The sequence below is a fragment of the Mytilus galloprovincialis genome, chromosome 9 (assembly GCF_965363235.1).
Source record: "Mytilus galloprovincialis chromosome 9, xbMytGall1.hap1.1, whole genome shotgun sequence".
Taxonomy (NCBI): Eukaryota; Metazoa; Mollusca; class Bivalvia; order Mytilida; family Mytilidae; genus Mytilus; species Mytilus galloprovincialis.
This window is the reverse complement of record NC_134846.1, coordinates 66,492,338-66,517,322: the sequence shown is the minus strand read 5'-3', so window position 1 is coordinate 66,517,322 and position 24,985 is coordinate 66,492,338. Positions and strand designations below refer to the sequence as shown.

The window sequence follows — 24,985 nt, the reverse complement described above, 5'->3', positions numbered from 1 at the left end:
TATTTTTTAATGTTGCAGTTTTGGATAAGATTTCTTACCTTCTTCCTCTTCACAGCTGTGCTCCTGACAAAAGAACGCGAATAACAAACAGAAAACAAGGAGTCTTACACAAAAAGAATATTCAAATTCCATCTTGAAGTTGCCGCATTGGATTTAGCGTTTTCTTATTTCATTTTTAATCACATTAATTTTTGATAAAAGAGTTTATATTAATAACTTATGTCGGAATAAATATGTGAAATAAATGGATTTAGAAGAAACTAATGAGGATATTGATTACACATTTTGCTCATTTGTTCTAGTAATTTACAAATGATGAATGGTGATAAATGTTTTGTCGATTTCCATGGCATTTTATTCGAATATTCGTATCAGAGAAATCGTTATTAAAAGTTTCGGATCTAGTTATTATATATTCTTTCTGGAGACTCGATAGAACCAATACAACTACAACAACAAAAAATGAAATCCCTCCTATCTACGACAAAATTCATGTCATGTTCAATTTCAGAAAAGGTTATATTAAATTCAAGATGATGTGTTTAAACTTCATTTTTTTTAAATTTTTGACATGAGTTTGATTCTCTTTTTCTATTGTTTAATACTATTTACTTCTTTTCCTGTGGTTCTTAACTGAGAAAACAACTGCTACCTTTTTATATTTCTAAACACATGCATTTTGGAAGGATCACTTATGTCAAGTTAACTTCAAAAAGGAGGGTATGTTTTTTTCCTAAAAAAGAAATTATTCTGATCCTTAATTGGAAGATGAAAAAAATAATTCTGAATTTAGATTTTCCCCATATCTTATAGTGAAAACATTTGAAGAAGAGCAATCTGATTCAGACAAAAAACAATAACCCCCTTAATTGAAGCTAAATAGTCAAGTTAGTGCTACCTAACATAGAGTCACAGGCACTCGTCTCAATTTTTTTTTCATATACACCTTTATATATATATATAGGAATTTTTTTTCTGAGATAAGTGCCTGTGCATAGAGTGCGTTTATATAATACTATTTCCATTTGACTTGAAGTTTTTTTCTATCAAAAATTATATGAATACTGACAGAACTGTACATTAACAAATTTCCCTTTTCCTTGTTATTAATAATTTACTTTTTGAAATAACTGAACATTATGACCGTAACAAACAATACCTTGTTTGTAACTATAACCTTGCTCCCTTAGGAAGAATACCCTTAGGGACCTTTTTTGAAATAACATTAAAGTGAAAGTGAAACCGGAAGTTGCACGTTGTACTGCAAGATGAAGTTTGTTATGCAACACAGAGGTCTGGCAGTCAGTAAAACCATAGGAAAACTTACTTAAAGAACAGTTGTATTCGAGAATCAAGAAAAGCATATTCTTTCCTAAGTGTCAGGTAAGGATCGCAACCAACATGTATTATATTAATAATTAATTGGTACTGTTGAGTGTTAGATTTTAAAAAAATACATTCCTATTCCTAATTTTTATCCACTCCCTTTCCCTTGATCTCTAACAAATAACTGTTTTTGTCTTGTAATTGCATTCGTATGGAAACATCATCTTCCATAGATTTGTTTTCCAATAGTTTAAACTAGTGACACATATGATCTCTTGTTTGTGTAACCATGTCAGGGGCGGATGCAGGAATTTTCGAAAGGGGGGGTGCTAACCCAGGGCACCCAGGGCAAAGGGGGGCTGCAAAACATATGTCCCGATACAAATGCATTGATCGGCAAAAATAAAGGGGGGGTGCACACCCCCGGAACCCCCCCGACCCCCCCCCCCCCCCCCCCCCGGATCCGCCACTGCATGTCAAAAAGTGGCCTTTATTTGATACAAAATATTGCAAAAAGTTTGGTTTCTAAGAGAACAAAAAAAGTGATAGGTAGTAATATTTTCACTCTTATTTTACTGAATATGAAATGTTTTTATTCAAATGATGTCTGATTCTTATGAATATAAAACTTATTAGAAGACTTTTCAAAAGAAAAACTATATGAAAGCTTAGTTTGGACATTTTTATAGCAATTCAAAATTACTACCTATCACCTTTAGCATGACAATGACTATGGAATATTAACACAAACTGTTAGACTGATTTACACAACAACAGTAAAGAGGAATTAAAGTCTTATAGGATTGTAAATATGCTTTATTTTATCACCTTGCACTATCATTATTTGGCTGCAGTTTAACAGTTTTATCATTTATATTCATTTTTTCCCTGAACAATAAGTTTGTGGAATTCCTTACCATACCAATTAGCCTGTAGCCTATAGCCAAGACTTAGAAGCATTAAATTCTGGTGCAAAACCACATGTGTATTGCTAAATCAAATCATGTTTTTATCTATATATAATTAAAAAAATCAAAAAAATGTTTTTGAAATTATTGTAAATATGTTTAGATTTTAAAGGAGTAGGTCCGGTAAGGACCAATTTTGGCCTCAAATTTCAAGTTCATCTGACGAATGAATTTGACCTCTTTTTAAACACTTAAGTGTCTTTTTCATTTGAATCAATTAGTTGATGTGAAATTTTTAAATTGATTTAGTCATTAAATACGATCCGATTCAATCTCAAATATGAAAAATCTACCAAATATGTCGAAAAATGTCACTTTTTAGATAGTTTTTGTCAAAAATGAAAGTGGCCGCATCCGTGTTCATCCAAAATCTTTATATATGTTATGTATTATCATAAAATACAACTTACATTTCAATATTAAGGATGAACACGAATGCGGCCACTTTCGTTTTACACGAAAACCGTCTAAAATTTAGCTAAAATGATAGAATTGTGAAGATTTCAGTAATTTAGCGTGACTTAATGGTGCTAGTACTCGATATATGTGCATTGTATTGCCAAAAAACAACAAATATTTATGTAGTAGAAGCATTCTACTGTCCAATATATATTTAAAAGTTTACATTTTAACAATTTTGTAAAACTGCTATATTTTGGGGCCAAAAAGGGGTCTTACCGGACCTACTCCTTTGCCTCCCTAGTATGTGCCTTCTTGCAATTTTCAACATATTGAAGTTAAGAAGTATTATGTAGATGTAGATGGTCAAAAGCACTTGTCACAGAAAAAGATCACATCTCTATATGTACCTGAAACTGAGGTTAATGTACAGAGATATATTTTTTTCTTAGACAAGTTCGTGTGTAGATGATGAATAAATGACAGGAAATTCAACAGCATATTATAGTGATACAAATCAGTATACTTGGGATTATTATATACTAATAAAATAATAGTCCCAGAGTATACACTGGTTTGTATTTATATATTATATTAATATAACAGTTGCATGTATATATAATTTTCATCCATTTGTATATCATTCTGTTTTACTATTCTAATAATAGTGCAGTGCAAGTGCATGGTGGACACTCTTCTGTAAAAACATAGATTTTTCTAAAAAAATTGGATATGAGAAGCCATTCATATTTTCGTGCAAAAACAATTACAGAGTTACCGGTCCTTGCCAGGAGAGTCCCAAACGTTCTTGAGATATTCTTCTGCAAGCTTTAACACATTTTTTCGGTACATATGCATAGATATTATCAATGACTTTAGGTTTGCACTCTGTCTGTCTGTCTGTCTGTCTGTCTGTCTGTCGGTCAGTCGGTCGGTCGGTCGGTCGGTCGGTCGGCCATTCATACGTCAGTCCGGCAAATCAGCTTTTCACACTTTTTTCTTCGTACTTTAAGATATATTGATTTAATATTTGTTCTATGGTTTTATCATGACAAGTTATAGATCAAGTTCAAATTTTGTTCCATTTTATTTTAAAAAAGTTGACAGTCTTCACTTTTACTTGGTCATATTGTAATTCTACAGGTCATCTTCATAAATCTGTTATTATATTGTCCATTAATTAGGAAACATCTAAATGATATTTTTTTCACTCACAGAAATGATGAGAGAAGAACAAGAGGAAGAATTACAGGCACTTCATGCAATATTTAATGAAGATATAACAGGTTTTGTATTACAATTATTGCATTTCAAGAGGTCAGAGGGCTGCATTTGATGCAAAAGGGAAAACATTAACTTAAGTAGGGTATTATCAATTTCAGTTAGAATTATTAAACCATTTTCAGATCCATGGTGTGTGTTTCGGGGTTAGGACCCCCTTTTCAAAATGACTGGAAAAGCCCATGATATAAAAAAACAAAACAAAGACAGTACCATAAGCTGAAAACTTTTGGAAAAAAACTAACAATGATTTTTTTTTATGTTTGGTGGTGGCAGAGGATTGAGAATTGAAATAAAAACTATGAATTTTTATCTGCTATAAATTTTCTTGAATACAAAGAATGCATTTTATAATGAAAAAAGCAATATGAATGCATAATTAAAACCAGAAAATACTACATGTACTGTGATAAAAGTAACTATTTTGTGATAATCATTATTATAAATTTAAAATGTGTTGTTTGAGATTAAATAAATTGCTGAACTTATAACCCTTTGTTGAAAAATATATCATATGCGCAGAATCAATTATTTCTTTTAAAATGGTTTTTTTCAGAGATATCTGGTAACCCACCATGTTTTATGATAAAACTGACCGATATTACAGTTAGCTTACCAGGTAAAATATCAAATGAGAAATTTCATTTTATTGAAACAGTTGTAAAGTATTGTTTGTAGAATTTTCTACATTCATTATCCTACTGTACAGCTCTTTAAGAAATTATGTAACATGGCTTTGTAATTAGTAAAAAGGGTCAAATTACAGTAAATGGATGATGTCACTGATTTTGTTTAAAGATTTTGCATAAAGCTGACCGATATTACAGTTAGTATCAGGGAAAATATCAAATGAGATATTTCATATTATTGAAACAGTTGTACAGTATTGTTTGTAGAATTTTCTACATTCATTATCCTACTGTTCAGCTCTTTAAGAAATTATGTAACATTGTAATTAGTTAAAAGGGTCAAGTTAATGGATGATGTCACTGATTTTGTTTGGATTTTGCATACAAAAATCATGAACTTTAACTAAAAAAAATGATCAATGCATTTATCTCTTATTATCATAAATATTGAATGAGCATTCTTGGAATAGTTGTGCATTTGTTTAAGATTGCATACACTTAAAATTGATAAAAAAGGCAAGGAACCGTAAATTGGCTATGTCGCAGATTTTGGTATTAAATAATGCATATGCATTTGGCTTGTTGAACTTTACGTGAACATAAAAAAAATAATGCATTTATATTTTGTGAAATAAAACTGAATGAATTCTGTCAAAATCTGTGAACATTTGTAAAGAGAACAAATAAAATTGACGAAAAACTTTCTTAAATTTGTTTTTAAATCATCATTACTCCAATTACAAAATAAAAAGATATGCTTTTGATTCGTAAATTTGGTTACATTTAAAATTTTATATTTTAAGGTCCTGTTTCTATCAGGTTCACTATGCCTGTGGACTATCCTGGGACAAGCCCACCTATAATAGAAATACCAATGAGGAACAAAGTATTATCAGACAAACATGTGTGTGACCTGTTACAGTACTTACATACAACAGCAGACGACAACCTGGGCATGCCAGTCATATTTACCTTGGTAGATGCTGCCCAACAATGGATTAATACAAATGCTTATGAGCAGGTTGAAAGTACAGTTGAAGAGGTAAAATAAATCTGATTTGGTTAAAGAAATTGTCACAAAAGTTTGAAAAAATATAATTATGACATTCTCTGCTCTAAGTAAAATATCTTTTTTCAGCTAAAAGTTTATGGAGGGACTCAATTAAAAAGGCATCCTATTTATTAAAATTTAAATAAAATAAAGTAATGGAGATTTTATCAATCAATGACCAAATCATGCACAAGTGTTACAAAAATTGAGTTATTTTGTAAAGCTATTTAGCCATCTTACATACCACATAGTCATAGTATATGAAATGACATTTTTATCAACCTACATCCATCAGGTTTCTCTAGAACAAGAGGATACAGTGCAGTTAACAAAAATAAAACTGACTGAACCAAAGACATCAGGTGGTAGATGGGAATATAAAATTGGGTTAATAGGGAAGCCGTCTGCTGGGAAATCAACGTTCTTTAATGCAGCTACAAAGATGGACTTGGCAAAAATTGCTGCTCATCCATTTACAACAATAGAACCAAATATTGGAAAGGCATTCTATTCTATATGTTGTCCTTGTCACAACCTTGGATTGTCTTTGTGTGATGCTGCATATGGACATGATTTTAGAGGGGATCGAAATATTCCCATCTTACTTAAAGATGTAGCAGGACTTGTTCCTGGTGCATGGGAGGGTAAAGGAAAGGGTAACAGATTTTTAAATGACTTACTAGATGCTGATGTTTTAGTGCACATAGTTGACATTTCTGGAACTACAAATGAAAAAGGGGAAGAAACAGAACAATATGATCCAGTTAAAGATGTAACATGGTTATACCAAGAACTTCATCAGTGGATATTTCAAAATGTATGGAGTAAATGGGATAATATTGTTAGAAAGCCAAATAAATTGATAGATATGTTCACTGGTTACCATGCAAACAGAGCAACAATTCATACAGCATTGGCTAATGCAGGAATTAAAGAAAGGTAATTTTTTATCAACCGGTAGCTACAGGTTAGGGATGGATTCAGGATTTTTTATTGGGGTAGGCATAATTCCAGATAATTTATTATCAAAATTTTTTGGACGATTTTATACTTAAAATCTTATATATTTCTTGAAAAACATTAGTTTTAGAAAGAAAAAAAAATTTGGCTTCCATGTAGGGGTATGCCCTCTTCGCCCCCTTTTGGATCCTCCACTGCAGGTCAGTTATTATCTACTTTAAAATAAAATTTTGAAGTGCAATAAAACTAAAAACATAAAGGAGACAATCCTTAACAGAAACTTCATGTGTAATATTGTTGTATTTTGTTGTTTGGTTGCTGCCTAGTTATAACCAACCTCTCCTTTTGCTCATGCATAAACATATACCAGTGTATGCTTTTGTGAATTATTGGTTTCATTTTGTATTTGTTATATTGTAGAGAACTATCTTGCCTGCCTGATTGGAAAGAAGACACTGTTCACAGAATTGTTGATCATTTTTTAAAACTTAGATTTCCTATGTTATTGGTACTGAACAAAGCAGACTTAACAACTTCTGAAAGTAATATTAAAAGGTACAGTGTACTATCATAGAACATTTATTAACATATAAGTTAATATGAACAAGTTTTAGAGTTTTTTGTTTCTTAAGTAGAATGTGCATTAACTTTTTATACAACCACAAAAAATAAAAAAATAAAAATTTGGTCGTATATTGGTATCACGTTGTCGTCGTCCGAAGACCGATTGTTTTCCGGATAATAACTTTTGAATAAGTGAAAAGAAATCAATAAAATGTTAACACAATGTTTATAACCACGAAAGAAAGCTTGGGATTGATTTTGGGGGTTATGGTCCCAAAGGTTTAGGAATTAGGGGCCCAAAGGGGCCACAAACAGCATTTACCTAGTTTCATTACAAAATGTTGTGTATTAGTATTTCAATTATTCTGTAATTGTACTACAATGTTTAATACAATAAGTAGAAGATTGGGATTTATTTTAAGGGGTTATTGGGCAAACAGTCTAGGAATTAGGGGCCAAAAAGGGGTAAAAAACAAGCATTTTTCTAGTTTCCAGACAATAACTTGTGTGTAACTGTATGGATCTCTCTGACATTGTACCACATGGTTCCACATAACACAGGGAAGGCTGGGATTCAGTTTGGGTTTAATTTTTCCAAATATGGAGGAACAAGGGGCCAAAAAAGGGCCAAAAAGAAGCATTTTTTTCTAGTTTACAGACAATAACTTGTGTTTAGGTGTATGGATCTCTATAGATCTTTACTAGAAGGTTCAATACTGTTTTAGGAAGGTTGGGATTGATTTTGGGGGTTATGGTCCCAATAGTTTTAAAGGAATTAGGGGCCAAAAAGGGGGCCCAAAATAATTTTTTTTTGTAGTTTTCAAACAATAGCTTAAGTTTAAGCGTATGAATGTCTCTAAAATTAAACCACAAGTTGCAATACCATGAAGGGATGGTTGGTATTGACTTTGAGGGGTTATGGCTCAATTTTTTTTTGGAATTAGGGGGGAAAAGGGGAATAACTAGATATTTATGGTCAATGGACAATTAAGACAATTTAAAAGCAGTGTAAGGGAGGTAATTCTAAAACATTTAACATACAATGTTGGGTATGTTCAGTTTTACCTCCCTTACACTACTTGTATATTATGTATTAAGAAATGTCAGGTTTTGGACTAATTGCAAAAGGGGGGGGGGGTAGTAGCTTTCAACTTTTTTTTTCAAATTTCTAAATTTCCAAATTTTTGTAAAGTCAAAAGAAGAAATCTTTATTTGCACAATATTGCGCAATAGATTTGTAAGATCTTGGCATTTGTTTTGTGTCAGAAACTCATATTATGTCAAAAATTTGATAGCAATCCAAATTCAGAGCTGTATCAAGCTGGATGTTGTGTCCATACTTGCCCCTACTGTTCAGGGTTTTGACTTCTGCGGTCTTTTAAAGCTGCGCCCTACAGAGCACCTGGTTTAGATTATGTGTGCACTTTAAAGATATTGTCCAAATCAAATTTTAGATTTTCATGTGGCAGAAAACTTTGAAATTGTGGATTTAAATTGTGTTGTAAAAAATATAAATATGACCTTACTGATATTCAAATAAACTGAAGAAAACTCAAGGAATTAATAATTAAAGTTTGCGTTTTTTTAACTTAAGGAAGTACAGCTCTTTTTCTTATGGTTGTGTAACGTCGACTACATTCATTCAGAAGTTACAATTAAAATTATGCATGAAAAACAGTTTTTCTTCTAAAATGATGTGATTGTCAATAAGTATATTTGCTATTTTAGCCACTTGAATGACACCCCTTATGAGAAATCAGGAAAATTGGCTGGTTTAAAAAAAACCAGATGCATGTTTAAGTAACCTCTTATAATAGTTAATTTACTTCTGCTTTACAGAATAAGAGAGGAATTACCAGACTATACCATGATACCAGTAAGTGCCAAAACAGAATGTGGGTTACAGAAATTAGCCAAAGATAATGTGATACAATATAAACCAGGAGATAACTACTTTGATATATGTTCAGACTGTGATATAAACACCAATAACTTCATCAAATATGCACAAGATATTTTTTCTAGGTGAGTGAAATAATTAATTCAGGATACAGTACATTTATATGGAATGAAAAGATAAAAAGCTTTTTTATATAGCAAAATGCTACATTACCTCTCAATTATTAATGGTCATTGATCATGTTATTGCTCTCAAATTTTCTAAACAGTTTTTTACCTGCATATTGGAATGACACGATTTTAAATTATAATGAAGGGCCTCAATGTTTGTTAGGGCTCAACCCTCGCCTAACCTGGGACCGTGTTCTTCTGAAAACTAATAGGAGAATGATTTTTAAAAAGTTAAAAACATGTTTTTCAATTACTTATAGATTTGTAATTTATTGTTTTTTCTTCATTTTCCTTATAGATATGGGTCAACAAATGTGCTGGAAGCTTTAAGGCTTGCTGTTAAATTAAAAGAGCCTGTGTATTCTTATCCAGTGCACTGTTTAGATACATTTCATTCAATAGGAAAACACAGTCATAATGACAGTAAAGTATTATTAGACTGCTTGTTATTAAAACCCAGAACTACTGTGGAGGAATTATATAATGTTATGATGTATTACCCTTTACAGATGTTGACAGGAGATTTTGTTAGAGCTGAGGTATAGTTTACATATTAATTAACAGTTATTCTTTATCATGATTTGTTTATGCAAAGCAAAACAACTGAGATTTTCTAAATTTCTATTTGAACCTTTTATTATTAAAAGTATTATGAATAATAATAAATATTAATAGATTAGTGTGTTGAACATCTTTTCAATGATTGAAAAGGAAATACAAATGTAATGTCAGCCATGTAGTTGAGAGGAAAAATAAAGAACTGAAGAAGGCCAATGGCCAAAACGTCTTGAAAAATTGGTTTATTTATACAATTATATATAGTATGTTCCCTATTGGAATTTTGAAAACAAGGAAAAGTATTATGATGAAAGTTTCCTTTTGCTTTTGAGATGATCAGACTAAAATGTACAAATTCACATAAATTTTGGATACACTTTATATTTGGGATATCATCTTATGAATCAAACTTCTAAAATTTTGAACTCATAAACATCCTACTTTATTTACCCACAACTTGAACTTATTCAATTATATTCCAAAACATTGTATTCTGTTTTTTGTTTGTTAGGCCACGGTTTTTTAATTTGTTGGTTTACGGATTTTCTCCATGAAAAAGTCGGGTCGGTCGGTCGGGAAAAAAAAAAAAATATCTTTCAAGACAGAAAACTAATATGCAAAAAAAATATATATTTCACCTTTCTATAATTATATGTTTGTTATCCTATTTTGTCATCATTTCTTAAATTTTAGTTTAATGAAATATTATTGCTCAGTTGTAATAAAAATTGCATGACATTGCCTAATAATTTCCCGTAAAAAAGGGGGTGCACGGACAAAGACGTAATTAAATTTCATAAAGGAAGACAAATTCACATAGCTCTTAATCAATTCCAGAAAACTTGGTGAATAATGATCTTCAAGAACGAAAACTGATAAAGAAATAAATGTAAAAGCGTGGTAAGAAAATAATTTTCAACACACACGTCAAAAACGTAATAGACTCGTCCACTGGAAAAAATGAGAATATCGGGTTAATCTGTTGTCACGCATTCCCGCTTTTATCCAAATGGACGTATTTTTTTTATTATCTATGAAACAAGAAAATTTTAAATGATCTGTTAATATTCAGTACTTTTGTTTAACTTGATGTCCTGAACTTCCACCTGTCCACATTTGGACAAGTCTATTTCTATGAGAAGATACATGTCAACTCGTACTTTCGGCAACTCGTACTCAGCCAACTCGTACTTTCGGCAACTCGTACTTCTACCAACTCGTACTTCTACCAACTCGTACTTCTACTAAGTCGTACCCAATATTTTTTTAGCATTATAATATAAGTTTTCTACGTTTATATCAGTAGATATGGATATTTTAACTCCCTGAAGTATCCCAGTGCTCCCTGAGGTAGATCCATAGAATATGAAAAGGATATTTTTTACTGAACATTGCGTTGAACATGTCTTAGTTTTTTCGTGTTAGTAGAAAATATAATGCTTCATATTTTATTATTTACCTACTGATAGGATTTGTATCTGAAAAAAAATCCTCAAGTGTCAAGGTGTGCTCGATCCTTAGAATATTTGAAGAGATTTTTTACTGAATATTGCGATTAACACGTTGTTTGTTGATGTGTTAACACTTTGTTTTTTGTTCTTTTTTTTTATATAAGTATGGCAGTCAGTTCGTTTTCCGTTTGAATTGTTTTACTGGTCATTATAGCTGACTATGAGGTATGGGTGGGTTTTGCTCATGGTTGAAGGCTGTACGATTACCTATAGTTGTTCATTTCTGTGTCATTTTGGTCTCTAGTGAAGAGTTGTCTCATAAGCAATCAGACGAGATCTTTTTTATATGTCTTATTTCGTATATTTTATGTATATAATGAATGCATTTCTAATAGTTTTGAAACCATAAAGCACATGCATGTATAAAGCAAATTGCAAAAGATTTATATATTTTTTATTAGATACTATAATCAATAACAGATAAGAATAACAATACATTAAATGATTTGATTTATCTGAATCAAATTCATTTCATATAACTGTTCATCTCAAAAAGTTTACATGTTCAATAAATGTTCAATACTGTTCAATCACATAATTAACCACTGAGCGGTTTTCAATTAGAAAACGAAATGTCTTTTAATCCGCAGACGGACCGTTCAACAAACCACACATTCGGACAAGCTGACTTGCGGTTAAATCCCCGTCTCTATACTGGTCCCACAACTGGAAATACTTGGCTTGTAGAAACTTGGAAGTATTATAAAAGTTAAAATAAAAATTAAGCCAATATTTAGAAGAATTACGAGAGGCGTATTAAAAAAAACACTAGTATCACTAATATTTACACACACATTGTAAGACATTTTTACAAGGCTTTGTTGCTATTAATAATAGTAATAAGGGTCCTACAAATACAGCTTTTTGAAATATATACTCTTATTGGCCCCAAACATGGACCAAATAACAGGATTAGGGGAAAATATTATTGAGATACACAATTTATATATCGAAAGTCTGCATGGAACATGTGGAATACAACATAATACTTGTTTCTGTTATATATTTGACTACATAAAAGGATATATATAAAATCACAATTATACTTCAATTTTAAAAAGATAAAAGATATGATAACATTTAGGAAAGGGCCCTTGTTTATTTGCAAATACACAGCACAATTACGATGGTTAAAGAATGTTTAGGGTAGTGGGCTTAATTTCTACAAACAAGTAAAACATAAATCAACTTACCAGTTTCACATAGACGATGCTGCCAGTTGTCACATGTGTCACATTGAAGAGCATCTTGTCGAATCGTTACAGTCTTCTTGCATACATTACAACGTGGACGAACCACGAAGATGATCATACATTTCACCATAGTTTATATATTTTTTCTCTAAGCATGGTTTTTACAACGTTTAAGCCATGCATTTTCTTTTCGGTGAGGATGGTGATTGTTTAAGTATAACTCAACGGCCTTTGATGTTCATAGTGCCGCACTTATACCGATTTTTTGTTTTCATTTACTTCTCTCTGTTTATTCTACTTTTAACAAATCCATTCTATTTTTGTAGGTATGTTATCCACTAATGACCACTGATTAGCATATTGTGTACTCATAATTATTTAACGTGCATATCAAATAAATTGCCGTGCAAACAATTTCAAACAATCAATTCTAAGGAATACTAATGATTATAACGATTAGCATTTTATAAGCTTATTTAAAACAATTATGATTGAATTTTATTAACAATGAAAGTTGTTTTTTTATTTGTATTTTGCTATATAATGATATACGAAAGAAAGTTACAATAACTATGCATATAAACTTGATAAATAATATCAAATAAAACATGGTTACGAGTTGGTAAAAATAGGGTACGAGTTGGTTGAGTACGACTTGCCGAAAGTACGAGTTGTCGTGTACCCCAGAGAAGATGCATCTTACGGACTGTTGACAAATAAGAGAAACGAACTTATTGTGTAATTGGTTTTAAACACGGTGCCCGGTGTCCTAACACTCCCTGGTGTTGGGTGGGGATTGTCCTTGTAAATATTGAACATTGTAAATACGTTAGTGACACATCTCCATTAATCCCGATAGGGAGTGTACACGGATTTCACTGTACCCTCGCAGCTCTCGAGGGGTGCTCCGTAAACGGAGGGATCTACGTACATACATACATACATACATACACGGGTTTCGTTCCACAAAAATATTTGTCCAAACGACATGTCAAGGCCATTAATAATTGATTTATCTATTTTTAGAAACGTAAACTGGAAGTTTCATTTTTTCACAACAGAAAGTGTTATCAATTCTGTTAGTGATTAATGCATTTCATTTTATAAAAAAAAGGATAATTTATTTATTTTTCAGGGATAATGCATTTGTTAGGGTCGGCGGGAATGAAAAAGCATGAAAAGTCAATTTTATTTTTATTCTGGAAATCGGCAAAATCAGGTCGGCGGATCCGTAAACCAACAAATTAAAAAATCCTGGCCTTAGATATTGCTGAATGAACTTAACCATTTTCGATATAAAAAACAAAATAAGTCCCATTGAAAAAAAAACCACTTAAATTCCTACACAGATAACCATATGTATTTCATTTATTTTTAAGATTGAATAATGCTTCCTTTGCATTTAATGGCATAAATTGAATTAACCACCTCTAATAGAGTTAAACAAGTATATGGTTTATAGTGTATATGTTATTAATAGATTAGTATGTTGATTTCTATCAATTTTGTATATTTTTTACAGGCTTGTGATGAAAATCAAAAGAAGAGACCTGTAAAGAAGGATGAAGTGATATCAAAAAGTAATAATATAATTAGGATAATGACTACAAAAAGGTCTTGATACCAAAACAATAATAGAATAATGGTGTTGAACTTATATATAATCTGTTTCTGTTTTCTTACTTTGCAAATATTTCTAGAAGAATTTCTTTCTAATCCTTATGTTGAAGTTAAACATCTTAAATGAACAACCTTTTGTAACAAAGTTCACTTTCAAAATTTCCTGGAAAATGCCATAATATTTTTCATTAAGCTCTACTTTTAATTAGTCCTCTACCAACAAAGTCAAAGGGGACTTAAAGTTTGCCCACCACACTTTTTTTCTTCATGCTTGAAGATAATGATTTATTGTTTGGTGAATTGTTTTATCATGACTAGTTGCAGATCAAGTTCAAAATTTTGTTCCATTCTGATTATTTTGTAGAGTTATGGTCCATGGACTTAGAAAATTACTAAATAATTAGTTTTCCACACTTTTTTTGTCATTCTTGAAGATATTGTTTTGATAATTGGTATATAGTTTTATCCTGACAAGTTACAGTGCAAGTTTGTGTTTTGTTCTGGTCTGATGATTTTGTGCAGAGTTATGGTCCTTGGACTTAGAAAATTCACTTAAAATATCAGTTTTCTCAACTTTTTTCGTCATGCTTGGAGATATTGACTTGATGTTTGTAATTAAGTTTACACAACGACAAGATATAGAACATGCTTGAAGTGTTTTATTACAATGAATGTATAACTGTAGGGGTCTGTATTGCCATGCAATACTCACAGAATGAGTATTTATTGATTCAGATTGAACAAATATAATTTTTTTCTGGCATATTATATTTCACAGGCAAGTAAGTTGGTGCTATTTGTGCATGGATAAATGTCTTGTTGAGATATCACAAAAAAATTATATCCAGGTCAGTACAATGACAGTTGTTATCCATTCGTTTGATGTGTTTGAGCTTCTGGTTTTGCCATTTGATAAGGGACTTTCCATTTCGAATTTCCTCAGTGTTTAGCATTTGTGTGATTTGTCTTTTTATTTGAATCAAGCATGTTAGCTTTAACTTTGTGATTTCTTCTGTGATATTTTATTAAATATTCCGTGCCAGTTATTGGCAGGGGGATGTATTTTTACCCATTTAAATCTCTCTGAAATAAAAAGATATTATAATTTAATGTTATTTTTTTCCTTGTGCCTACATATATTTATATAAGTCTGGAACATTACTATCAAATAATGACTTATAGATTGAGTTTGCATTTCTGTCTGGTTAATCTTTTCTTTTGTAGAACTACAGCGTTTTGAAATTTCACGAAAGATTATACCAAACTAGACTTTTTAAAATGCCTGTAGTAAATATTTTTTTGAGCAATAGCGTAAAATCATGACTCACTTTAAGAGTTTATATTTCGTTTTGGTTGACCAACTTAAGTCTTTTGTTGCTGTTTATCATATTTTTTTTAGGGTTTCTTGTTTTGTACATAATTTTCTTGTTATAAATTGTTTAGCATTTTTCATTTCGGGGCATTATATACAAGTCTTTTATTGCTGTTTATCATATTTTTTTTAGGATTTCTAGTTTTGTACATCAGTTTTCTTGTTGTAAATTGTTTAGCATTTTTCATATCGGGGCATTTTATACTGAGGCATTATAGTTTACTTGGTTTTGACCAATTGTCGAAGGTCATACATCCAGTTTGATCTACTGAGATAAATCGTATGTCTTTCCAGATAAGCTCTTACTTTGTTATCTGTTTCATATTAATATGTATGTTCAGATTTTACTATACAGTATAGGTGCACAATAAGTTCTCATTGGAATTCCGAAATAAATAACAGATAAATGAAGCATTGTAACATTCCATCTATAACACATCTGGTGTTAAATGTATTTTCAATTAAAATCTAATAATTTCTGGAGCACATATAAAGGTAACAAAATGTTGAAAACAAATTTTATTGAAATTTTAAACATAAGCTGTAAAGAGTATTTTTAATTAGTTTACAAATTGGCACAGAGATTCAAAACACATTCAAAGGGTCAGAACCAAACCATGGTCTGCATGTTAGATCAATGTTCTTATAAAAATGCTAAATTTCAGCAATGTTTTGTTAGGCCCTCCCCAAACCAAATTTCCAGAACCCTGTGCAGAATTTATAATAATGAAAGACTTTTTGAACTAGAGGTACTAAGGTATAGCTAATTTTCATTATAACTATCTTATTACACAGAATGCCTACAGAATGCCTACATTATATTACAAACAAAATGAAACCAACAAATTACAAAAGAACTTATTTACAACACTGCTAAATAAGTGTTACATACAAATAAACAATATAGCATATTTAACTAAAGGACAGACATCTATATTACAAATGTAGAAAAAGAGACAGTTTTGTCATTGTTCAAATAATTTCAGATAAAGTCTTTTCCGAAAAAGAGCAGTAGATATAAGGTTGCTTTGACTGTTCCATACATTGACAGCGATTAAAATGTTTCAACAATAACAGCATTATGAATATTGAAATTATGTTCGCTTTGCTCTGTTGTGGATGGCTTCACACTTATCAGCAAGATGACCTGAAAAATAAAAATATTTAAATCTAATATGATGCAATTCTTTTAATTTGTAAACAAACCCATTGCATTTTCTAATTCCAATAGAACAAAGGCTGTTTATGTGTGACGTCACAATCAAAATTGCAATGCCAATTTGTCATTTGTATTTTGAAAACACTGAAGATCAAACTGAACATATGTGTTGTTATTGCTTGCTAGGAATTCAAATAAAATCATTCTAAAAGTATTAAAGTTTACATGTTTCAATTCATTTCTTTTTTGTGAAACGTTTGATTTTCTACAGGGTTTTGGCTTCATCTTATAAAAAATGTCACCCTTCAAAGGTGTCTTACAGGATTGCTTAAAAGTACAAAAGTTCAGAATGTTCATACTAGAATTGAACTTATTGCCAGTAATCATGCCAAGCTCTATGCTCATTTTGAAATGGGTAGACATTATATTTGTCAACAATTTTCCATTTTCGCCACAGTATACTACTAACCTTGATCCAATTCTAGACAGGTACCCCATTCATCAAGAGTGATGGTATGGTCACTGTTGTCATCACATTTGTTGAGGAAGGGAACCAGACAATGTTCTAATGGTTTGATTGTAGCAATTACCATTAGAAGTTCCCTTCTGGAAACATGTCTGTAAAGTAGATTGATAGATCAGAATATGTTATTAGATGCATTTGCAAGTACTTGGATATAATATCAAAACAAGACTAATGTTGTTCTTAGGTTGTACTGTTATACCACTGTCCCAGGTTAAGGGGAGGTCTGGGATCCCGCTAACATGTTTAACCCCGCCACATTATTTATGTATGTGCCTGTCCCAAGTCAGGAGCCTGTTTCAGTGGTTGTCGTTTGTTTATGTGTTACATATTTGTTTTTCGTTCATTTTTTTATATAAATAAGGCTGTTAGTTTTCTCATTTGAATTGTTTTACAGTCTATTCTGGGCCTTTTATAGCTGACTATGCGGTATGGACTTTGCTCATTGTAGAAGGCCGTATGGTGATCTATAGTTGTTAATGTCTGTGTCATTTTGGTCTCTTGTGGATAGTTGTCTCATTGGCAATCATACCACATCTTCTTTTTTATAATGGTACATTATTATAAAAGACTCACTTGCTTTACATTCATATAGTCAGACAACTTTATAACAACAAAATCTTAACTTAAAGAAAATGTTCTGTAGACTGTTCTTTTCCAATTAAGGTTGAAGCAGGGACAGTGTATACTAACTCAGTATATAGTATAGACTTCCCTGGTTGAAGCCATCATCAACCATCAAAAGATTTTGTTAATTTTGTCCCTGGTTGAAGCCATCATCAACCATAAAAAGTTTTTGTAAATTTAATACCTGTCTTGAGGTCTGACATCCAGATTACAAAACTTCCAGATAACAGCATCAGTGTGGTGGTCATCAGCATTGGCAGTCCTCAAAAGTTCAAGGTAGTCTCCTAGTTCATTCCTCCTGGCCTAAAATGAAATATAACATTTAACGTTACTTTTAAAGTTACATTTATGACAGCTATAGTAGAAAAAATAATATTTGGATCATTACTTTGACTGCACATTTTTAGAAACAAAAGCATTATTAAGAATAGGAAAATAGACATAATGTTATCACTCAATTTAAAAAAAAAAAAGAAGACTTTGTACCATTTCTTTCATGACAACAAATGTCCAATCCCTCATACGTCCTGGAAACTGTTTCAACTCCCAGTCTTCACATGAGGTCATTTCTGAAAAAAATAGATGTTTCTTGTCTTGAAATGAAAACTCAGATAAAGAAAGTCATACAACAACAATACATGATGAATAAATTTATTATTGAAGTTGTAGAGAAGTTTGTCAGATTTCAATAAAAAATATCGTTTAGCTGAGTTTAGACTTGAATTTATATTATGCATGGTGCTGCTAAGTGTTCAGTCTGGAACACTGTTGTTTCAAGCCATTATCTTGATATCCATCTTGGTTTTCCTTCAGGACAGTAATATTCTTTTTAAACTTAGAGCAAGTATATCAAAAGATACATATATCATCAAGCAAATGAAAATACAAAATATCTATAAATTGACATTGTTTTGAAAAGTTATCTCTAAACTTATCATTATCATTTTGAATGTATTCAGAACAAAATACCCAGGCACCCTGTCCCCTCCCCTAAATCTGTATCTGCTTGCCACAGGGCAAGTTGTTTAATAAAGTTTATGTAAAACCCTGTACTATGGTATTTTTTAGCTTCTCTAATATCTGCTTTTCTGAAAATGCAAGATGACTTTTAACAATGAAGTTTAAAATAGAACCCTATTAGGAAGACATTAAAATAGCTCAGGTTGGACACACCAATGAATAAACTCAGTGGATAACAGAGGCGGATTTAGACGGGGCCAGGGGGCCCAGGCCCCCTCTTTTCTGGGAAATATTTGGTTGCTTATATGGGGAATCAACGAAGCATGACCGGAGTGGGCCCCCTCTTAGGCAGTCAATGGGCCCCCACTTATAAAAAATTCTGGATCTGCAGTGGATAAAACACTGTCAACAATACCAACAAAAAAACCAATTACCATCTGCATTGATCTGTATCCACACTTATACTGTCAACAAGATACTAACCTTTACAAGCTCCATAGTAATCCAGTCTGAGTTTCTTTGGTGATGAATGCTTACATTCATGGTCACCATTTTTACATAAACATTTGGCACGGTCTAGATGACATTCACTGGCAAATGTTTCATTTCTGACAGAGCATACCTATATACATGACACATAAAAATGATATCAATAATATTGTTATCAATTGTAAAACTTTCGGTTTGAAAATTTTGAAATGTATCAAAACCAAGGACTATTTGCATGATTAGAATATAATAGTCCTAGACCAAACATTCAAAATGTACAGTATTCTTTCTCCTACACTTCTTGTTTGTCTCTAACAAATAAAAGCAATTGCAGCATTGGCTCACAAGACCAGATATTTTTATTCTAATTATAGGGCTCATGAAGAGCATGTAGAAATGTATTGCAATGATTAGGATAATTGACACAATAGTTTTGATAATCATATGTAAATATGAATACTAGTATAATCATCTCAATTCTAAGATCTTAAACCACAGCCAGATTAGAGCCATACACATATAAGTAATCAAATGATGACAAAAGGTAGAGCATCTGTATTGACATCATTGATGCTAACTCAGTTGTGTTTAAAATGATGTCTTCACCTACAAACTACATTGTGAATTTAACAATTAAGAGATGAGAGAAGTTGAGAGATGATGAAAAAAAAATTAAGAAAAAAAATAAATAAAAATTAAGAGATGAGAGAAGTTTATACTTTTAGGTTGATTGTTGTTGACATACCCCAAATTGATGTGTTTTATACAGATGGATTACCAATGTAAGTTGCCGAAATTTACATTTACATCCTGCTGTGTGGCACCAGGGACTTATACATTTAACTAACCGCCCAAGATGTCCAGCAACAATTTATTAATCAATTTTATATTCTGTAATACTCAATATTCATGTAGTAGCATTACAATACGCTAAAGCAAATACAATGTAGAAAAGGTTTCTCTTTATCATTCTTTTCTATGTCGTAAAGTGTGTCGAAATGTCGAATTCAAGAGTACATTGAATAGCAAAGAAACTACACAAAATTAGGAACTACAATACAGATGTTTTTGTTACAATTTTCACATTAGTAATTCTTAATGAGGTGTACATTTTGAAAGAAACCCTTTAAGCCATTACGAGTTTCCAAATGAAATGCATGTTTACCCTGAATCTTTCATCCAATTCATCTTCACATTCCCGGATACAAACACATTTAGCATTAATGTTTTCATCCAGTATACATTCTTCTCCACGGCCACATCTCTTCAAGTAGCATGGATCTTAAAATAGAGCAATGAAATACTTGCAATTCATGATGAAATTGAAATTCTTTTCTCAAGAATCAATTTCATCTAATTTCCTAATGCATGCAGATGAAGACTTTAGTTAGTTTGCTTCCTTTGTTTGTGTATCATGTTTATTGTACAATTATTGGGAATATGAGTATATATTGGTTTAACTATGTCATATATATTGTTTGGAGATGTCAATCTTAATTACAAAGCTTGAATAAACAATTATACAAACAAAGCAAGCAAGCTAACCGACGTTTTACTCTACAAGCATTTGGAAATTAGCTGTAAAGAGAAACATCTCTTCATGTTATATGGATCTTAAAACAGACCATTGTACACTTATAATTAAGGATAAAGATGATTAAAATTCTTTTCTTGTGAATCAATTACAGAGAAATCAATTTGTTTAAGAAACGTTTATACGAATTTTATAAACATTTACATTACATAATTAAGTCTGAGACAGTAACAATTTATTTTAAGTATTACAAAAATAAATGTATCAAATGCTGCTTTCTAGATCCTTCTTTGGATTAATCGTCATCAGTATTAAACGATCACACTCAAACGTTTGGAATGTCAAAAATTCATTACAGCCGATTTCATTGATTGTGTAGGCAAATGTTATATCGTTGGTTAGCTTGCTTGCTAGCTGAACCGTGAAGTCATTCTTAGGTTAGGTAATCTATCCTCCTTTAAGAGTAGACTAGTCCGACAACTAACCAATCTAACTGTCTAGGACTAGGCTATTTCAAAAGAAGGGTAGTATCTCTGACCTAATATTGACTTCACGGTTCAGCTAGCAAGCAAGCTAACCAAAGATATTATGAAAACAATTTTGAGGTACACAAGTTTAAACAAAGGTTTTTAAAACGTGCTGCTATATAACCGTAGTAGGACTTGAAGTAATTTGAACCTGTTTCTAAAACAATAAGAAAGATGTCTTCTATTGTAAAGATGACTAACATATAAAACTTCATACTTCAGTGGCGGATCCATTTTTTTGGACGATCAATGCATTTGAATGGGGACATGTATTTAGAACCCTCCCCCCCTTTTTTTTTTGTCCTGGGTTAGGATCCCCTTTTTTTAAATGGATGGATCCGCCACTGCATAGGGACTTGACTATCGTAGATCATCGTACTAAAAGAGACCCGGAAGATTCTAACCCTGTTATATTCAAATTCACAAGTCAAAGAAAAACATACAAAACCTTATCAAGAAAAATCAACAAAAACACAATCAACAGTTTAGAAAATATAACAAGGAAAACTGATGTCTGATCAACATGAACCCCACAAAAAAACCCATGGGGTAACGTACTTTTAAAATATTTAATGATACTAAAAAGATGTAGTACATTTATTAAATAAATCCTAGATTTGTAAAAACTCTGGCAAACTTCACATAATTTTACATCACTCACTTGTGCGTTCATTGCGTTGCAGTGGTACTACTTGTACTGGAACAGAATCCGTTTCCTCATCGTCATCATCAAAGTTCTAGATATGAAAGATTATTAGAAATAATAAATTATTTTATTTTTACCAATCATGTACCCTTGTCGAGCAAGATAGTATGATTTCATATCAACAGTTTAAGTAAGTACATCAAGGTTCTTTCTTATAACTGAGACCAACCTGTCGTTCGGTATGATTTTTTGTCTTTCTCACTTATCCCCTTTCCATTTGAACCATCTCTGTTCCGCCTTCACCATTTTAATTACTTTGACACTGCTTTTACATGGAATTCTAATTTTTATTTTAATCTCCATTCGTTCGCCATTTTGTTTTGAGTTTAATTGCAATAATGAATCGGAAGAAAACAATGATTGTTAATGAAAACTAAACTTTATACATTATATATAATGGACCTATGTTTTCCCCCTTCATTTATGAATTTATTTATATCGGTTAAATATGCCTTTGACTGTAAAATTTTCGAAACATACAACTTTTCCGATATTGTACCAAAAGATGTCATAGGAATTAATGTAAAGCGGCTTGTGTTTCTAGTTCAACAGCGCCCGCTTGTTCAATAATAATGGAAAACTTTGAATGAATATTGATTGAACAGCTAGTTATATATACTATAACTATAAACTAGTTGCAAAATTGTTAAATTCTTTCTATTTTATTAGACGTAAATTTTTATTTTATGAATTTCTATTTTTTTTACCTTTTTCGTTAAATATAACCAAGACATGGGCCCGGGCCCACCACTTCACTATTTCATATTCATGTCATGATGACCAAACACGAGACTGCTCTGAAGAGAAAACATATAGTCCAAGAAAAACATTTTTAGGGTCAGAAACACAGCCTTGCATGCCTGACTTTTTTTTTTTTATTAAATCAGGTTTGCAATCGCAACTATACATTGAGCCTTTTTCTTTTATCCTGCAAATGAACTTTGAGCTTAATTTTATACTTATTTTACATTCTAACAGTTGTTTTTAATGAAATCGACCTGATTGAAATACGGATCGCAATGAGGACAATGAACAATTACATTGAACAGTGACGTAAACTGACTTGAATAAAAACTCTCGCTCGTAAAAGAAGCATGATACAAGTAGACTGTACTATACTGTACATCAATATTTGAATTGTCAAAATGTCGATCTCAAGAAGTTTTACATATTCAGTGGTCATCATCATGATCATAATAATTTAATACGACCGGGAAAAAAAATAGCGCTCGTATAATGTTATCATGTTGTCAGAGTCGTCGTCGTCCGAAGACATTTGGTTTCCAGACAATAATTTGAGTATTATATATAGGTGTATATGGATCTCTACGAAATTGTTCCATTATTTTTTATCCAGCAAAATAAAGAATTAGATTGAAATTAGGTGTTATGGCCCAAATTTAATAGGAAATTAAGATAAAAGAGGGACCAAAAACTAGGAATTTCATGTTACCCTGCAGCCAATAATTTGAGTATAAGCTTATTGTTCTATATGAAATTGTATTGGTCACAAGGTTCCATAACACAAAAGAAAGGTTGAGAATGATTTTGGGTGATATGATATGGGCCTTAATATTAGTAATAAATACAGTTAAATTCTTTGATTCGTCGTTTTGCGTCATGCCGGTTAACAAATTGGTTCGTTATTTTAGTATTATGATAGATTATGTATAGGAGAGACAATCTTCGTGTTTTTGTTGGTCAATGTTATTATTCACGATTATTTGTGTTATTTTGTAGCCGACTTGTTTGGAATTCATTCTATTGAATAAAAAAAAGATATCTCGTATATATCGAGTTATGGATAAAAAATTTAAAGCTGCATCTTGTCAAGTTAACATTTATGATGTTTTTTTAAATTTATTACGTATTATTTTAATGTACATTCGTGACAAGGCATTTATTTGCCCCCCTTACACTATTTCGCGTTATTTGGCAAAATAGAAAGACATACAGTACATGTATACACACTGTTACTTTAAAAGGTACAAACCGCAAATAAAAATGAATGAAGTTCTTTTCTCATGCTTTGTGAGTGGGAGTAATATTGTATTTAGTACTCTGCTTCCTTTTCAAATTAAATACATTTCCGTATTGCATTTTTGATAGACAGCTCATTTTCTCTCTATACTTTATTACATAACCGTTCTTTCATCTTAAGACGCCTAAATGAATTATGTAGACACCCAACAGAGTGGCTGACATCAACTATGAATCAGAAAAATTAAAATTTGGCAAACAACAACGAGCGGAAGTCAAAAATAAACGTTTCTACGGAAACCATCTGTGTCTTATTTTTAAAGAAGAATTAAAAGACTGCATGTAAATAGGGTGTTGGCTCAGGTCAAGCTACATGAAATAAGACTAGACATTGTTTATATAACTTTCTCACCTCTGGAGCTGCAACCTTGATATGAACCTGCGCTGCTACAAAAGTAACTAACAAGAACAGTAAAAATGGCCGCCACATTTTCAGCAAAACTTTGGCACTGTGAAAATATCAAATATCATCAGAATTTCTCTTTGTTTAAGAAGAAAATACCCATAGGGTTAAACTATAATCCTTCGTTTTGATTAACAAGAAAACCATGTGTATGATAAGAAAGTTATTATCATAGATAATTTGGGATATCTTGTAATTAAGATAACTTTTTATTATGTCACACCATGGATAATCCTTCCACGGTCAGATCAGACTGGCAACTTATATAAATCATTAATTTTATTTGAACTTTCAGAATGTTAAAGATGTTGTAAATTAATATAAAAATGTTTAAAATAAAATTAAAAATAAGTAAGTCTTACCTCTTCTCCTGATTCTAATCTGTATACACGAAACTTCTGCACACGAGAAGTGTGTGACTAATTATGCACGTACTTGAAATATACCACGACTGTATTTACACGTCAGGTTGTTTACTGATCGACTTGTGTGATAAGGAAATCTTCGAGATGCGC

At 31.5% G+C, this 24,985-nt stretch overlaps 2 protein-coding genes across 3 annotated transcripts; one reads left to right on the top strand and one right to left on the bottom strand.

Moving 5' to 3' along the window:
* The first annotated feature begins 1,232 nt into the window (after positions 1–1,232).
* LOC143045697 (uncharacterized) lies at positions 1,233–16,310 on the top strand. 2 transcript variants are annotated; one of them, XM_076218401.1, is made up of 9 exons: positions 1,233–1,383; positions 3,911–3,979; positions 4,531–4,593; positions 5,407–5,645; positions 5,950–6,593; positions 7,035–7,169; positions 9,018–9,203; positions 9,547–9,787; positions 14,033–16,310. In XM_076218401.1, the coding sequence occupies exons 2-9, from the start codon at positions 3,913–3,915 to the stop codon at positions 14,129–14,131; spliced, it is 1,674 nt and encodes a 557-aa protein (XP_076074516.1). In that variant the 5' UTR covers positions 1,233–1,383; positions 3,911–3,912; the 3' UTR covers positions 14,132–16,310. The 2 variants fall into 2 exon arrangements, with proteins under 2 accessions (XP_076074516.1, XP_076074518.1); XM_076218403.1 differs by lacking the exon at positions 1,233–1,383 and adding an exon at positions 1,944–2,131.
* LOC143045698 (SPARC-like) lies at positions 16,009–24,985 on the bottom strand. The gene is made up of 9 exons (XM_076218404.1): positions 24,833–24,985; positions 24,420–24,516; positions 21,983–22,058; positions 20,426–20,541; positions 19,255–19,393; positions 18,298–18,380; positions 17,996–18,114; positions 17,131–17,279; positions 16,009–16,649 (listed from the first exon to the last, which is right to left on the bottom strand). Exons 2-9 carry the CDS (start codon positions 24,495–24,497, stop codon positions 16,597–16,599), a joined length of 813 nt encoding a protein of 270 aa, XP_076074519.1. The 5' UTR covers positions 24,498–24,516; positions 24,833–24,985; the 3' UTR covers positions 16,009–16,596.